The sequence below is a fragment of the Melanostigma gelatinosum genome (assembly GCF_949748355.1).
Source record: "Melanostigma gelatinosum genome assembly, chromosome: 1".
Lineage (NCBI taxonomy): Eukaryota > Metazoa > Chordata > Actinopteri > Perciformes > Zoarcidae > Melanostigma > Melanostigma gelatinosum.
In genome coordinates this window covers 3,692,517-3,710,637 of record NC_136634.1, presented here as the reverse complement: position 1 = coordinate 3,710,637, position 18,121 = coordinate 3,692,517, and the positions used below count along the sequence as shown (strand labels likewise).

The window sequence follows — 18,121 nt, the reverse complement described above, 5'->3', positions numbered from 1 at the left end:
TTTTCTTAATAAAATCGAAAAATATATTGTTTTCAAAAAAGCATTCTTTGTGCTGTATGTAGGGTGATTTAATCTGAACTGTGCAGAATCCACCTCATACAGGTTTTAACTGGTCCAATGACCCACAGCTCTGAGATAATTTACTTATATCATTACTTGTCCCAATAAACCGAATCAATGAATCAAAGTAACCACAAATTAAGTCAAAATCTACTTAAAACTTACATGAACATCCTTTTGAACAGGAAGACTGCTGCTTCTAATATACATCTACTTTGTGCAGCCGTGGTGAAAAGGTTTGGTTCCCTGATGTTTAATCAGTGCTGACATTGTAAAAAGAGTATTCTGACCTAAAACAGTGTGTTTTTATGTGCGTATGTTCACAGCGGTGCCTCGTCGTCCCTGGATGCTGTGAAGGCCTCCTGCCGCCACCTCACTGAGGTCCTGCAGCTGGCTAAGGACCAGAGATTTGCCCATGAATATGGTGACACCGCTGTGGCCGACACACACAGGGCTGCAGGCCGAACGACACCTGAAGAAGTGGACAGTAGCCGTGCTGAGAAGCGTACTGAGCGCACAGAAATGGAGTCCGCTGGAAAGGTTCCACCAGTTCTTCCGACCAGAAGAAGCTACTGGAGTCGACATGGCACATTCGACCCCGTTGGTCCAAAGACGGGACCAACGGTTAGCAAAGCCGTCTCTGGTGGTGTTCACTCCTCGGCAACAAAGATGAAAACAACTTCCTCCAGTCTTCAAGTGGCACCTGTGTCCAACAATCAAGACCTGGACCTTCAAAAGTAAGTCACCAAGATGCTCTGAGTCAGGAAGCCTTTTTCCACGGTAGACATTTTTGGCCTGACAGAACTTTTTGGGTACGCTCGAATGGATGGCGACTGACATACAATAGAGCGTTTTCAAAGAGAAAGCATTCGTTTATGGTCTTTTTATTTGAGATATTTTCAATAAGTGACAGAATTGTAATGCTCACTCTCTGCGGAGGCCTCGGTGAAACAAATCAATCATCCTAATTTTTGATGATCGTGCGTCCGCTATGGGTTTTACCCCAATGATGTGACGCAATATGAAGTCGCGTTATCTCCTTTCGGCCTCCTCGGTACCCTGCATGCTGGCTCACTGCCACTCTCACGGGACTGTCACAGGGAACCGTTGGTGCTGTCAGTATTACTTGTGTATTTCCTTCAATGACGGGGTTATGTCCAACGGTCTGCTGGGAAAGAGTCCTGTAGTGTCAACTTCTGTGCATGTCGACAACAGATCTCATCAGTGAGATCGGCCGATGTACTGTTCGTAATGAAAGCCTTCAAATTCTTTCATGCTACACAAGTGGACACCGCTGACTTTAAAGCAAACACCCACTTTTTTCATAACATAATTATTTTTACAGCAGCATAGCGTTTTATTAGTTTCTGCTGCAGAACATTCGTCTTCATTGGAGCCTCTGTGTGATTTACAGCACAGAATGTCGAACATGTTATTCATTTCAACACGCAGCTTTATCATTAACGCCGCACGATCTGCGGCAGGACGATAGATCTTTGATATGAGGGGTGGCTCTGGACAGGCCGGACCTCTCCCGAGTCCTGCTCCCCAGATGTCTGCTCAGAAATAAATTCACGTCTTTTGAAAGACGAAGGTGCTGTGACATCATGTATATCCCTCACGTTATGTGTGTGTGTGTGTGTGTTTCCTTGTTGGAGCAGCACAGCAGCAGTCGTGATTCAGCAGCTGTGGAAGAAATATAGACAGAAATGTGGGAACATCAGCAGCCTCTCCACGGCCGAGAAGGGGGGAGGAAGAGGAGGAGGAGGAGATGGAGGAAGGCCAGAGTCAGGACCTTCCTACGTTAACGGCAGCGTGGTTGGCCCGGATTATGCAGCGACTGTCATCCAGGTAAAACTGGAGTCACAATGTCCCCCTGTTTAAGGTGACATCTTTAAAAATGAATAAACAGAGAAAAAGCAGAACATTTAAGAAGCTGGAATCGTCAAATGTAGTTGTCATTTTACTGAATTAAACCAATAAACAAACTTTCAATATTTCGCAGCCTAGCTTAGCATAGCAGAGAAACTGCTTGCTGACGTCAGTATGTAATTAAGGACCTCACTGCTGCAACTAGAATGTTCTCGTGTTGTGGCTGAATGTCTGAAAATGTGCATTTCCACCGTTGAGCATCCATCTTCAGGCCTCGTACGTGCAATGGAGGCTTATTCGGCTAATCCTCTGTAAGCTGCTGTTCTGAAAAACATGCTGCTCAACACTTCTCCCCGATCCCCTCTCAACACAGTGTTTGAGTCCTTTAGGGCTCTCTAAGGGAGACGGTGGGGGTGGTGGTGGAGTACAACAGTGTGTGTGCGTTGGGGGGGGGGGGTACGGAGTGATTAATCAGATTCCAAAGAAGTGCGGTAGTAAGACTTCCAGGATTCCTGGTCGGCCCAACTTGAAGTGAAGTGCCCCCCGCAGCCCGTTGGGAATTGGAGGATTTAGAGGCACACTGGAGCTCCATTTGTCTCTGAGCCCGGAGTCACGCAGAGTTCAGACAGCAGAACACTCAGCAATTAAAAGAGAGGTTAACATGTTTTATCTCTCTAATGGGATAACACACAATATTTACGTTTGCCTCGTGATTCATGGAGGGTTTTTTCTTCTTCCCATTTGTTCTTCGGGTACCTCCAGGCGTTTTGGAGGGGCTTCGCTCTGAGGAGGAGGCTCGCATCTGCTCTGGCTGCTGTCACATGCCCCGACGCCGGAGACGACGACACCTTCGAGGAGGTGGACGTGGATGAATTCGTCTTTGATGAGGTATGCGCACGAGTTCACGCGTTCCTCACGTTCGTGGTTCAGTGATTCCTTAACTCAACGCCCCATCAGACGCACAAACCTGCACAGAGGACGATACAAAAATCTGTACCGTAAATGCACAAGTATACTTACCCAACATTGTTTCCATACACACCCACACAATCCTGCACATCTGCAAAAACACATACGGAGACAGAGACATGCACACACACGCACACAATCCTGCACATGTGCTGAAAAACAGACGCATAAATCGACAGTCATGCAAGTTTGGGCACATACACAAAAGAAAGACAAACAATAATGCAACTTGCACGTACACACACACACAGCACACACAACCCAAATCCACACATTTGTATGAGCTGTCATTTTAACTTGTTCTTGACACTTCATTATAATATATACATTGTTATGCTTTTGTATTATATGTTTGGATCTGAGAATACCTTGCTTTGTTCTTCCTCACCTGTTGCTATCCAGAAGTATTCACCATTTGACAGTCAGTTGAACACTGACAGGAAGTAGACATGGACCCAAGCTGTTACCTGGCAATGCAATACTGTTGTTGCAGTCTATATATATATATATATATATATAAAAAGATTTTTTTTATTTCAAAAAGGAAGCGCTGGAGAAGCCCTGGACATTGTCGTTTTCTGAGGACTTACCTCCCGGACGTTACCCTGCATCAGAGCAGCCACTGTCTCTGAAGGTAAGGCAACAGGGCATTGGGTGACACTCGTGACATGGTGAATCTTGGGAAACACCAGCCCCCTGTGTGATGTCAGTGGAAGAGTTATTTTCTTGCCCTGTCCCTTTCTCATCTGGGTTATCGCCCCCTCCAGGATTTGTCTCACTCTCCCTGATTGATCTTTAAATTTACTCTCTCGAAAAACAAGATTATTTCCTGGAGGGGCTGAAGCTTGCTCTGCACCAGCAGATGTCATTTTTCATGCTGGCAGACTGTCCCCCCCCCCCCCTCATTTACCTCTCGTTGGATCTTTTCTTTGGAGCGTGCTCAGCGCTGTACATCATGGTGGCCGGTCTAGGCCAGCTGATGGGGTGCAGCTGCCGTCATGGCCGGGCCTCAGCGTGTTGACACTGAGGTACACGTCAAAGACGGGGATGAACTATTTAGCGCTTCCACGAAGAGAAAATGGGATCTGCAGAGATATTAAGCTGTTAGTTTGACTTACATATGGGTGTAAAAGCGGTGGGAGACAAATACCTAAAAAGAAAACATGCACACATTTGAATGAATATTGTATCCACGATATTTCATTTTCCCATTTATTCTAAATATACTGAGGACTGTATGTTGTCCAGACAGAGATTCAACTTTTCCATTTAGAGCTCCAGCGTTACAGCCTTCTGAACATGTCTCAAATGAGGATTCAGTTTTTACTCTGGCAGATGTTAACATTTTAAATCTAAAAGTAAACAACCGCTCCAGTAAATGAAAAACTCTTTGGCAGCTATATGTGTGTGTGTGTGTGTGTGTGTGTGTGTGTGTGTGTGTGTGTGTGTGTATGTATATATGTGTATATATATATATGTATATATATATATGTATATATATGTATGTATATGTATATATGTATATGTATATATATATGTATATATATGTATATATATGTATATATATATATATATACATATATATATATATACACACACACCTCTGTCTAAAAAAAACAAGCTATTAAAAAAATACTAAAAAAACGAATAATAAATTATTGCTGACAGTGATTCATGCACGTGTTTCAGCCTCCTGGGCACTTTCCTGAATCCTCCCAGTACATCCTCCCTTCAACGCCTGTATGGAGGCCAAAGCAGGCCTGGCTGCCTGGAGAACAGGTGGACTCTGCTGGACAGAGAGGTTCCCCAGAGAGCTCCAACAGGTAGACCAACCCACGTAATTATAAGCCTAATTGGCCTGTCATTTGATACAGAGAAAGGAAATAAATCCAAGTCGTTACAGCTCCAGTAAAAAGTGTTTTTTTGCAGTGCGAGTGTGTACACGGTAGAAAACCAAAGTCACAGTAAGTTGGTGAATACATTGAAGGTGTTAGCCAGAGATCTTATCCGGGCTCCTTATGTTCTCACTTTCAGTGGACTGACTCTCCGTGGATCACTCAGAGAATGACGATTGTCGTTCCTCAGTACACTTGTGCAAAAGACATGAAATAGTATTTGTTACAGTACCAAAGTACATGCAAGTTTGAATTAAAGTGCAATAAACAGAGTTGAACAACATGAGTAACACAATGGTAAACAGATAATATTCAGCAAGCAATACACAAAACCAACCACAACTATTACTACTCCTGTTGAAACGAGATATAAATTGATTTCCTGACAACTCATGTCTACATTAGAGGTTTCTCAAAGTCAAGGAAGAACCCTTATTCATAAGTTGATATCATCGACATTTCTACTGTTTTCAACAGGTGCCATATCAATATGATGGTTGATAAATATGTGTCGTCATATTTCTGAATTTCTGCACATTATGATCTCCTTTTAAGGACTTTTAATGATTTCAGCAGCAAATCTCCTGCTTCCACGTCGATGCTCAGCGGTCTCTCTGAACGATCAGAAAAGATTCTGGAGGAATGGTAAATCCTCGTCTCATCGTGTGTGTGTGTGTGTGTGTGTGTGTGTGTGAGTGTGTGTGTTCATTGAGTAACCTTGTGTCCTCGTCTCCAGGGGCTTCACCGACAGCCACACCGCTCTTCTGATGCTCAAGAGAGCTCAGAATATGAAGTTGAAGACGCAGTGGCAGATGAAACGTAAAGGTGAGTGTGTGCAGAACGGAATAGATATAAATATACACTCGGTTCATAAGGTACACTTGGCTAAAGTTATTATTTTGTCCACCTCATTTATATCAATGATGGTAGGCTGAATATCAGAACCACCTCTTCTTTTTCTGGAGTAATATTTCAGGTCTAACTGAGTCATTTTCATACATTATACTACATGAAATATGAAAAATGTAAAGATTATGAGGGCTGATCAGAAGCCGAACATGCAAAGCTTCCTTTGTTCCGTTACCCTCCTACACCTGAACTAATGTGTCTTCCTGTCTCCTCATCCCGAACATTTTACATCAGATATCCCTCACACTATGGAAGGAACTGCTGTTAGGACATGAATCCATTTTCTAAAAGTCTCGAGGTTTGCGTCTTTTCATCTTCGTCGTTCAACCGTGCTTCAGCGGTCGAACCTTTCCGCCCCGCGTACGTTAACGAGCTGTAACGGACAGCAGCAGCCAGGCCCTGTCGCCTCCTATTGGACCTTATTTAAGAGCCTGCAAAGGAAACAAAGATTGCCAGGAAACCTCTTGACAAGTCATCCCGTGATGACTTTCATTCCGCTTCATTGTAGTGGTTGGGTGCGCCTGCGGTGAAAGGTGACCTCACCTCCGCTCTGTGCCGAGAAACGGTAGTCCTGCCGCGATTATCGTGCCACCGTCATGTAGCAGCAGGCTGCTCTTTGATCACACTTGCGAATGCACGAGTCCAATAGCGGGGGCTCTTGTCATCTTGCTCCACCGACACACAGGTCTATGTCTGCACTAACTCCTAATGGCATCTTCCATTCCACAGTGGAACCAGAGCTCTGTTCTAAATGTTTCAGAATGTTTGGTCCTGGTTCTCTGCTTCTGGTTTTAGGCCTGCCTTGTCCTTCTTTGACCCTATCGCTCTCTCTCTGCTAGATCCCTCCGTCCGTCTTGCCCTCAGAAGCTGCAGTTACCCGCTGGGTCCAGTGGCGGCACGAAGCAGGCCGGCACCACACAACAGCAGTGATATAAAAGGTGAGACTTGAGACCTGCTACACATTTGGTAACCCTGCAGAAACACCAGTGAAGAGTCTTTCCTAAGCCCCTCTCCCAAAGGACAAACAACACGAACACCCACTAACATCTGGCTTTTGTCTTCAGTGGGAAAGTTTACAATTGATATTAATTTATTGTATTTATCGGCTCCAGCTCCAATCGGCAGTGATGTAAACATGACACCCGGTGGACGGGCACATGTTTGCCCAGTCTTTCGTTGTGATGCTATGTGACGTGCGTTGCGGTGAATATATAATAAATAAAGATCAACAGGGATTTGGGCAATCATTATAATTCATTAACATACAAAAGATACGATTAATATCTTCTCCTCAAAGCTACCAGACTCCAGTCAGACGGTCATCGATACCTACAGACCCGACAGAAACAAAGTAAAACTCATCAAAACGTTCCAACGATCACCAACTCTGGTTGAGTCGAAATGAACTCTTAATTCATCGAGTTGGATGTGAAAAGAAGCCGCTGTTAGATGCTCTCTTTAAAGCTACACGACTCCATTGACCAGAACAGTTATCTGACCGCGCTGGTCATTGTAAAAAAAACACTGAAGTCAAACTCGACAGAAACAAAACTCATCAAAACCGTCTTAGTTTGTTGTCTTTCCAATATTCCAACAATCAGAAACTCTGGTTTGAGAGTTTTAAAGAAAGAGACGGAATTAGTGACGGATAGTAGGAAGTAACCACCGCAACTGATTTCACTGTCTACGAACCCTTTCTCTGGCGCATTCATGACGTTGAACTTGACACAACAGAAAAGAAAACCGAAACACACACACATGTCTAACGTTACTGGCAAAGGCGAAAGAGTAGTAGGTTTTTGCGGTTTTAAAATAAAACCTTCATGCACGCTAACTTGAGTGGAAAAGTTGTCTGAGTCTGACATGAACATCTGCACAGACCGGAGCTTCAGACCCGAGACTGGTGACTCAATTCGGACTGATTTATTACAACCTTGTTATTATTTTTATAGTTCAGGCAATTGTTTCTATCAGTGAGAATAACATGGACTCACTAATGTTGTTGAGATCTGGCAACAGAGCGACATCACTGCAATGACGTATGGAAGTCTGTCACGTTTCTGGACAAGAAGCATCAGCAGTAAGCGATCACACTTTTGTTTTTTTTATCATCAAGAGGATTATGGCCATAACAGCACATACAGAAATAAGACGCAGGTTGTATGAAACTGGAATTTCTCTTTTAATGTCAGTGTGAGTAAAACCTACTTCACCTTTTTGAGTGGCTTCACACCCAAAAAGGTTTGAACCGATCAAAGATGATGTTTTTTTCTCCGTCAAGGCGTAAACTTTTTTGTTATGGATATTAAAATCAACCGCAAAAGAGTCCACGGGTTGGCTTTGGTGCAAAGTAGTCTGATAGTCCGAGACGAGGAAAGCTTCTCCCTCCATCTGTCCTGCTGTGGCCTCCTGCCCCGAGGTGGAGAGATGATCTGGCATTGTGACGTCCACAGCCAGACTTAAAAGGGAGGGAAGAGCTGGAGGGAGGATGAGGGTGGGGGGGAGAGTTGGCTTTTATCATGCCCGTCTCCGTCTTTCCTCTGCACCCCGACCCCCGCGCCCCCACCCACGAGGGTCAAGGCCTTCCATCCAGAGAGATCCACGGTCGCTCGCGGTCATCCAGCAGTCAGAGTGACGCTGGATGCGTTCTCCACCAGGCAGCGTGCGTTCTCCACCAGGCAGCGTGCGTTCTCCACCACGCAGCGTGCGTTCTCCACCACGCAGCGTGCGTTCTCCACCAGGCAGCGTGCGTTCTCCACCAGGCAGCGTGCGTTCTCCACCAGGCAGCGTGCGTTCTCCACCAGGCAGCGTGCGTTCTCCACCAGGCAGCGTGCGTTCTCCACCAGGCAGCGTGCGTTCTCCACCAGGCAGCGTGCGTTCTCCACCAGGCAGCGTGCGTTCTCCACCAGGCAGCGTGCGTTCTCCACCAGGCAGCGTGCGTTCTCCACCAGGCAGCGTGCGTTCTCCACCAGGCAGCGTGCGTTCTCCACCAGGCAGCGTGCGTTCTCCACCAGGCAGCGTGCGTTCTCCACCAGGCAGCGTGCGTTCTCCACCAGGCAGCGTGCGTTCTCCACCAGGCAGCGTGCGTTCTCCACCAGGCACGTGCGTTCTCCACCAGGCAGCGTGCGTTCTCCACCAGGCAGCGTGCGTTCTCCACCAGGCAGCGTGCGTTCTCCACCAGGCACCGTGCGTTCTCCACCAGGCACCGTGCGTTCTCCACCAGGCAGCGTGCGTTCTCCACCAGGCAGCGTGCGTTCTCCACCAGGCACGTGCGTTCTCCACCAGGCAGCGTGCGTTCTCCACCAGGCAGCGTGCGTTCTCCACCAGGCACCGTGCGTTCTCCACCAGGCACCGTGCGTTCTCCACCAGGCACCGTGCGTTCTCCACCAGGCACCGTGCGTTCTCCACCAGGCAGCGTGCGTTCTCCACCAGGCACCGTGCGTTCTCCACCAGGCAGCGTGCGTTCTCCACCAGGCAGCGTGCGTTCTCCACCAGGCAGCGTGCGTTCTCCACCAGGCAGCGTGCGTTCTCCACCAGGCACCGTGCGTTCTCCACCAGGCACCGTGCGTTCTCCACCAGGCACCGTGCATTCTCCACCAGGCAGCGTGCGTTCTCCACCAGGCAGCGTGCGTTCTCCACCAGGCAGCGTGCGTTCTCCACCAGGCAGCGTGCGTTCTCCACCAGGCACCGTGCGTTCTCCACCAGGCACCGTGCGTTCTCCACCAGGCAGCGTGCGTTCTCCACCAGGCAGCGTGCGTTCTCCACCAGGCACCGTGCGTTCTCCACCAGGCACCGTGCGTTCTCCACCAGGCAGCGTGCGTTCTCCACCAGGCACCGTGCGTTCTCCACCAGGCTCCGTGCGTTCTCCACCAGGCACCGTGCGTTCTCCACCAGGCACCGTGCGTTCTCCACCAGGCACCGTGCGTTCTCCACCAGGCACCGTGCGTTCTCCACCAGGCTCCGTGCGTTCTCCACCAGGCACCGTGCGTTCTCCACCAGGCACCGTGCGTTCTCCACCAGGCACCGTGCATTCTCCACCAGGCACCGTGCGTTCTCCACCAGGCAGCGTGCGTTCTCCACCAGGCAGCGTGCGTTCTCCACCAGGCAGCGTGCGTTCTCCACCAGGCAGCGAAGTGACTGGTCCGAGTCCAGCGCTGCCATGAGCATGAATTGCTCCTCAATTAGCGGAGGAGAAACGCAGTGTTTGCTTGTCATTTCATGTTACAGTTTCAAAAAAAGAAAAAGCTTCAACTTTGGGTTGTTTTCCGTTCCACTTTATCTCTGTTGGGCGGATCGCTTTCGTACTTTGTTTTTGCAGAATAGTTGTGAAGGAGTCGCCTCGTTTCCCTCAAAACTGATTCACTGCTGTGCAGCCGAAGATCGAGCAACAACTCCAAACGTATGAGACACTTTCATCAGTCAACGACGGACAAACAGCTTTAGCATTACCAATAACTTTTTGTACTGGAGCTGAGTTTTGAGTATGACAGTATCATTTTGTTATCACGTGTTAATTGTGAACTTCAGGTGTAAAATGTCAAGTATCTGACACTGTGATTACTCACACTGAAATGGTGTCTGAGCACAATATAGCCGTGGAGAAGCTCTCAGCCTACTGGCTGAGCCGGTTCCATCCAAATGACCGATTTCACTACAACAATATTTCCAGTTCTGTTTCTCTCCAATATCCTGATCCCTCCTCTCCACCCACGTCCCGATAATTGGTCAAACGGGTCTGTTGTTCCCGAGCAATGAGGTGAAGCAGCTACATCAGCTGATAAAGGAACGGGGGTCACTTCTTGTTCGAACATCGCCCCCCCCCCCCCTCTCCTTGTGCCTCAGTCGTTTTTTAAATTTTTTTATATTCAACTGAGAGGGATCCTGTAAAACGTGTAACTCTAACCAGCTCGGTTCCAGAGGAGACCACTCCTGCTGCCTTTTTACAGGGTGACCATGAGGCGGTGCGTCGCCGCTCTCTGTAACCGGGGCCCAAGCCAGCCTCCCCTCCTGCTCCCCTGGTCCTGACCTGTGGGAGGCACCCCTCCTCCGGATCCATCCCCAGTGCCCGGGGACTAGCCGGCCCAGCCCGGCCCGGCCAGCGCTCCCCGACAGGGGCTAACGTTTCAGGCTTTGAGTCAAGCCCTCCTTCTGGAGGTGATTAGCCCCAAACCCATGACAGATTCTTTCCAAGATATCCGACGCGCCATGTTTATTTTATCCAGGCTCTTTGTGTGGATGTGCTGGACATGAGTAACCCACTTGAAATGGATATCGGCTTACATACCCAGAGAGGGGGAGAGTGGAGCAGAGCCACAAGACATTTTCTTTTAGAGGCAAAAAAATGTAGAAATACACCACCCTAGTTCTTTTTTGTATCATCAAGTGTCTGGGTGCTGCAGATGTTGAAGATGTTGTGTGCCTCCAAGCGTTTTCTCCTCGTTTCGCCTCTTACGTTCCACCAACGCCTTGCACTCACCCCCCCAGGCTAACACACACCCCCTTCCAACCGCCTCCTTCCATCCAAACTGCGATCCAACCCCACCAAACATCCGTCCTCAAGTCAGAGGGACAGGCGGGTATATATTTTTATTTCAGCCTGGAACCCCGACCTCCTGAGCACTTAACTCGATTTCACACTTCAAGTCATCTACAAAGTCCGGCTGAAACACAATCATCTTGTTTACCATCCATCATCCAAAATAACTTAACGTCAGGCTGTTTCCCACCATTCATGTGCATTCAATTTCAGCCCCGTATTCTCAGGGCTTTATTTATCTCAGGCAGCGGAGCTTCCTTCTCATGTGTTTGAGATGCACTGGAAGCTGCAGAGCCAAAGTACTGCGGGCAGCAGTCTGAGTCACTCACAGAGACAGACAACAGACTAAAAACACTGCCATCCTTCTTCCACTCTGCAAATGCCATGAAAACAAGTTTCATGCTCTTTAGGGCGGATTTAATACTTCATGAGCAAAACTTTTTCACAGACAATCCAACGATCCCACCTCATTCAAGATGGTTTTGCGGAGGTGAGAAGCAGCGTTTTACAACTGAGTGCACGCCACACACTCGTTTGTTTTTAGGCACTGAGAGCTTAATACTGGTAAACAACATCTCTTGAAAAGTGACTTTGCTTCAACTTACTTGCTGATTTAGCATAATTGCTGTAGATGTGTGTGCACACACGTCTTAATAATGTGCAATACAGAATCATTACTAACATGACAGGTGTTCTCCACCCTTGTCACGTACAAATAAAGTAGTTTTATCAATCTGAACCTTTGGCTTGTTTATAACCTGGTTGTTTGCTGTCTGACTGTCTGATGCTCATCAACTCATTCATGGCACCATTTCACACATTTTTAAGGGTCGGCACTTTGCTGCCCTCCTCCTCCTCCTCCTCCTCCTCCTCCTCCTCCTCCTCCTCCTCCTCCTCCTCCTCCTCCTCCTCCTCCTCCTCCAGTATGTCAGAGCTCTCCCCTCAGCAGGGACCAGATCGCCTAATGTGCTTAAGAGCCTCTCTTAACAGGCGTGACTCCTACAGCCCGCCGCCCGATGTCCTGGAGGAGCACTGGAGGGGGATTCATGAGGTTGGAAGGGGTCAGGAGGGGGCTTTCGTGGAGAGTTCAGAGAGGGAAAGTGAGAGGAGAGTCACGCTACTGGAGTGCAACATAAATGTGACTTTAAAAAAAACAGTTGCTCATCTTGTATCACCGCGTACACATGCCATAGCTACATTCCCCCTCTCTGATGATTTAATATTCATCATCAGTCTTCCTTTGTAACCGTTCAACAGGATGTACAGGATCCTATGATAATGAATGCAGACATGGCACATGAAGCGTCTATCACTGGACATTTTTAGTGGGGCTTCTCAATTAACCCATGAAAACTGTAAAACTTTTCTTTTTCTTTTTTTACAGCTCAGTAAAAGCAAGTAGATGACTTAAATAAATGCATCATTAGTTCCAGCATTGGCCTGTCCAAAGTCATTATCAGTTCACACCCATCCACGGCAGCCTGACTGTCAGCGCAACATAAATGTTTACTTTGAATTACGATCTTATTATAGGATTTCAGCTGCGCTCGTAAATCAGCGGCCTCTCAGACGTCTTTCTTCAACAAACTGTTGGAACATTGCTCGGATTACAGTTTTACCGAAGAAGCTCCAGCAATTGTCGGAAAAAGCAGATCATCTCCTGTTGCATCTTTCAGCAACTTTAAACGCATTATAATATAATAACACCCCAGAGTCCTCCAAACACATGCACCACCTCAAGCCCAACCGTAAACACCGGGAGCTTTGACCACTGACTCCCAGTGCTGGGAACCCTGGCCGGCTGTGATGACAGTGAAACACGTCAGACGTTGCTGCAGCTCAGAGCTGTTTATTTGTGAAGCATGTTAACACAAATCCTTTACTACAGTGTTGATTGAGCCTCTTGTCATTTCCAACCTTCACCGATTAAGCAGCGCGCTCGTTCTTTACTACCGTTGTCATCAAGGATGTTATTTCACTGACCGAAAAGAAAGACGTGGCATGTGCCGTTGATTTGTTTTCTGTGGAGTGCAGGTCGCGAGGCTGCGCCAGGCCTTCAGCGCGCAGAGAAGCTGGAGCGAGTGAAGCGGGAGCGAGCTCAGCAGTGGCTGCGGACCCGGGCTGCTCCTCCTCACAGGGACTCAGAGGGGTGAGGCAAAAGGTGTTGCTGTTGAGGTCAGGTGTTTAGATGTGCGTCTCTGTTATTTCACAGCGAGGTTTGTGGATTGTCCTGCGTAACTGGGCCATTGTTTCTGCTGATGAGCTTTATCAAAATCAAACATTTTAAAGCTCTGAGCAACACAAATGTACTTGTTTTCTTGCAAAATCTTGAAATACACGGATAGTTTATCTCAAAAGTTGAACCGTGAGACACAAGATGTCTCCTTCTTCATGCACAGCAACAGTCCAAGTAACAACAGACCCTTTTACAGCTGACGTCATCAGAAATATTGTAAAAGATGTTGGCAACGGAAGTGAGGTCATTCCCCAGCCATCCAGAAGAGTTAGCAAGCTTTAATAGCTGCACGCTATTCAACGTGTTGACTACCACTTGACAGATACAACTCAATAAAGCTCTGAGTCCATGTCACGTGCTTGACGTTCTGTACATGACCACAGATAACGTGTGACCTGTAGCTCGTAATGCCTCGCTGTAACTTTACACGCTAGGTTTCTCCACCAAATACGTGTGACTAAATATTCCACACACTCATTAGGAGCACACGGATCTGGAAAGTCAATTAGTTGAGGTTGCATTCACCATCTTCGGTGGAGAATGCCCTTGCATAGCATGACAATCTATTGCACTCCACCGTGCTTCCGCAGCCAAACTTATAGACGTCATCATGGTCTACAAACTGTAAAATGGTCTCTCAGAGACTCAAGAGACTTTTTTTATTGCTAGTCATTACTTTTAAAAAGCGGTGTTATTATTATCGTATATTATTATAGTATGTGTTAAAATGTAATTATTTGTTCAGTGCTGAATCTTTTTTTTTATGCCGAAGGGCAAAGTACCAGCAAAAGCGACAGCGCTGACACATCAAAGTGTCTGTGACGGGCAGTGAGCATGTAGGCCTGTGCTACACTCTAACGAGTCATTAAGATGAGCATGCACCTCATCTGTGTTGCTTTTATGTGTCTCAGGTAATTGCATCAAACTGAAAAGGGGAAACTGCTGAATTGATCTGAAAATGTTTGAATGTTTTTTAACGTTATCTTATCCTCAGCGTGCATTTCTTACCGGAGATCAGCTCAGACGTCCTGAATGGAGGCAGAGTGCAGCTCGTGGTGAGTTCACCCCCCTCTTGTTTCCCCCTGCAGTTCATTTTTTGGGGGGGGGGGGCAGTTGCATGTATGCGACATCATGCAGTATTTACATTCACCAGTCATGTCCTGCGCTGTAGGTTCCCTCTCCTGGAGCCTGTCTCATCAGCTTCCATTTAAATGAGGGGGGGGGGGGGGGGGGGGTGGAGGTTAGTCTGAGGTTTAGCTCCACAACGACACTTTCAATTGGATCAACTAGCTGCAATTTCTTCATTTTGCTTGCAGAAACCCCAGTGTCACTTTGGAGCAGTTGTCCTGGACCCGTGAACGATACTGATGCTCGCGAGGTCTTTGAAGTCGGGGGACCTGCAGGTCTCCCTGCGCCGTTATAGAGCAGCTTGAGTTATGACCACTGGCAAGAGGAGCCCCGCCCCCTCCTGTTTCTTAGATATGTTCAGACCGCATAGCTGCCAGTTGTTGGATGTTTTCAATTGTTTTGTTTTTCAAAATGCTGGACTGCTTGTGTGACACGTTGGGGGCTCATTCACGTGTGTTTTGTGTGTTTCTGTGTGTGCAGGCCGACCCGGGATACACAGCGCGTCCACGTCACGCCAGTGGATCGCAAGCAGACGACAGTTCAGCTGCCCGGCCCTGCAAAGAGCACAGTTATCCTCGCACACACTTCTTGGGTCCCGCAAGTGAGTCTTGTGAACTCCACCGCTGTTTTTATACACAGAATGTAATCTGTTGCTGGAAACTTTGTACAAAACCCCCCCCAGAAAATGACTCAATTATCCTCTTAACGTAGATTATTTCTTTTTTTAACCTTTTCTCACAACAACTGGCAATCCAGATAAATTGACATTTTTTGCAGATGCTCCATTTTTTAACGAGTTTTATTTTTTTACTTGTCAGAAAATATTACATATCCACTAATATGTATGATTTATATGTAACAGTATTGTTAGACAATATATCCAGTACATATTGTACACGTTTTATACCGCTCATTAATCGGCTGAACTGACATTTGAGCCCAAGCCAAACCTTGTCAGCAGTTTCATGCTTAAACCCAAGAAATCATAGATTGTGACTGGAGCTGCAAAGATGAATCAATAAGACGTCAACTATTAAACTGATTGCAGACTATTTAGAAAATTGATTAATCGGCTTGAATAATTATTTAATGAAAAAAACGTCTTTGTTCATCATTTTTAACCATCATCTGACGTTTTATAGACCAAACAACTGATCGATTAATCAAGAAAATAATCAGCAGATTAATCGACAATGAAAATAATCGATGGTCGCATCCCAAATCGTGATTGGATGTCTATTTTTGTGTGCACGTGTGTGTGTACCTTTACATCCAGCATATGTGTGTACAGATATTTCTATGTTTGCACACTTGCACCCATGGGTCTCGGGTCACACAGACCCCAGACCGAGCCGAGCCGAGCCAGGGATAAAGGCTGCTGCTTATTCAGCCTAGACTGAGTCCACCGGTCGGCTGCTTTGTGAGGGGGGGAGGGGTGGGGGGGGCCACAAGGTCGGGCCGGGGACAGAGTGCCGTGAATTTCTCCTCTGACAGGAAACGGGCAGGAGAGAAAAAAAAAAGTCCTTTCAGTGAAGAATGACTGGCCCTTCTGTCAGGAGAAGTGGAGCTCAGGAGTTTGAGTGACAAAGATGCTACTGACAGGCCGACGGCAGATGACCACATTAAACAAGCCCAGGAGTCCGAGTGAAGGAGAGCCCTGTCCCCGTTAACCAAGCCAAATTGGATTCCGGTGATGATTTGGAAATGATTTTCACGAGGTGCAGCAGCAGCAGCAGCAGCACCGCCGTCATGCTAAGCAGGCGGACTGTTGTCCTCCTCAGGAGGAAGGCCGGAGAGAAGCACAGCCTCTTTGTCCGCACCGACGAAAACACCACTCATCAGAGTTGTGCAGGGCAAATTGAAATATGAATGTATGTGTAAGACAACAGCTTTTTCCTCAAAAAGCCAAGTAGGTATTTGATAAACTCGGAGAGCACATCTAATGGTCTCTGTGCTGCATCATCAAAAAGCCATCGTATCAGAGGAAATGGGTTACTTGGGTGAAATCAGGGAAAGAAATCAAAACCTTTTCAAGTCAGCCCACATGAGCCTGTAAAAGAGCGAAACTAAAATCATTTATCCAACTGCTTCTGAAGTGGCACGCATACATCAAAGTCAAGGTTTGAAGTGAGAAGGTTCACTTCGTTTGCCGTCGCAGTAAAGACGACATAAATACTCTGTAACCCGTTGTAACGCGATACCCACCGCTTGCTGGGACGGTGCCATGAAATGCGTTTCCGGGCCCCAGAAAATATTTTCATTACGTGTGCAGAGGAAACCGCTGAAGTTGCATATCTGCCCCCTCAATTTTGTCCGCCGTTGAACTCTAATAGGAGTGAAATGGAGGAAAACTATTTATTTTGGTCACAGCGGTCGGGTCAAATGCGTGGCCATTTTTGTCATTGCCGTACATCTCATGGCATGACTGCACAAAGCGCGTTGCAATTGGTGCGGAAAGGCATTACAGCACGACGAAGATGAAAAAATAAAAAAACCAGAGCGGTGGGAAGACTCGTGAGTGGATGGATATTATATACAGTGTGCCAGCTGTGCAGATATTCGGAGCCGGGTCAGTACCTGCGATGCGTGCCCCCCCCTACCTCCTCCCCCGCCGCGTGGCTCCCTGTGTGGCGGCGGCCGCGTGGAGACCGCCGTCCTGGGCCCGACACGTGGAATGCATCATGCCCGGTAGAAGCGCTGCCTTTGTACTGTGTGTTTGAAAAGCTTTGTGCTGATCCCCAGGTGGAATGGAAGGGGCCTCTGATACGGGAGTCGGAGCACACGAACACGAAACTCACCTGCTCGGACTTAAATCTTTACAGTGAGATTAAACATCTGTCGTCTCGAGTCTCCGGAGACGAGAGAACAAACTAAAGTCAAAATTTGATTCATTCGAGGTCAAAAGCTGCAAATTCCTTGTTGTTGGGTTTGAGCAACAATCTCTGTTTGCTTGAAATCAATGTAAATGCTTCTGGATTTAGTTACCCAACATGAAATATGTTGCACAAAATCAGACTTTCATGACTTCCATGATGGACAGCACAACACCACCAACATTTGGACCCCCAGGGTGAAATGCTCATGTCAAGAACTAATACATTCCTTCAACGACAGCTGTTGCAACGGTTTATTTTGAAAGGCTCCTTCCTCTGGAAACCTTTTTATGATATTGACTATAACCCCAATTATGAAGGACCCTAAAAATGGCTGAGCAGAAATAAAGAGCCGACCGTGTCAGCAAAAATCGTGAGTGGATAGCATGAAATACGTCATTTTAAAATTGCACAAATTGTATGAATTACCGTTTGAAGTCTGACGGATTGAGTTCACGCTGCTCGGTTCACGTGTGAGATATTGACACATTTTCCATCCATGTCTCCAGGAAACGAGGTTCCATCTCCTCGACGGGTCGCCTCCGCTCCGTCTAAAAGGGAGCGCATCTCCTACCGAGACAACCCTGTCCAATGGAGCGGCGGCTGGGGAGGCGGCAAGAAGAGGGACAAAGTGAACAAGTAA

At 47.2% G+C, this 18,121-nt stretch overlaps 1 protein-coding gene across 1 annotated transcript in view; it reads left to right on the top strand.

Moving 5' to 3' along the window:
* The window catches only part of lrriq1 (leucine-rich repeats and IQ motif containing 1), a gene marked incomplete at both ends in the record, with an annotated part of 34,139 nt that extends 16,018 nt beyond the window's left edge, over window positions 1-18,121 (top strand). Inside the window, 12 exons of the mRNA XM_079276391.1 lie at window positions 387-797; window positions 1,722-1,911; window positions 2,695-2,820; window positions 3,446-3,535; window positions 4,591-4,724; window positions 5,352-5,441; window positions 5,533-5,621; window positions 6,545-6,643; window positions 13,276-13,390; window positions 14,472-14,532; window positions 15,086-15,206; window positions 17,988-18,121. Coding sequence (XP_079132517.1) covers window positions 387-797; window positions 1,722-1,911; window positions 2,695-2,820; window positions 3,446-3,535; window positions 4,591-4,724; window positions 5,352-5,441; window positions 5,533-5,621; window positions 6,545-6,643; window positions 13,276-13,390; window positions 14,472-14,532; window positions 15,086-15,206; window positions 17,988-18,121 — 1,660 coding nt within the window. The remainder of the gene's footprint in view (window positions 1-386; window positions 798-1,721; window positions 1,912-2,694; window positions 2,821-3,445; window positions 3,536-4,590; window positions 4,725-5,351; window positions 5,442-5,532; window positions 5,622-6,544; window positions 6,644-13,275; window positions 13,391-14,471; window positions 14,533-15,085; window positions 15,207-17,987) is intronic.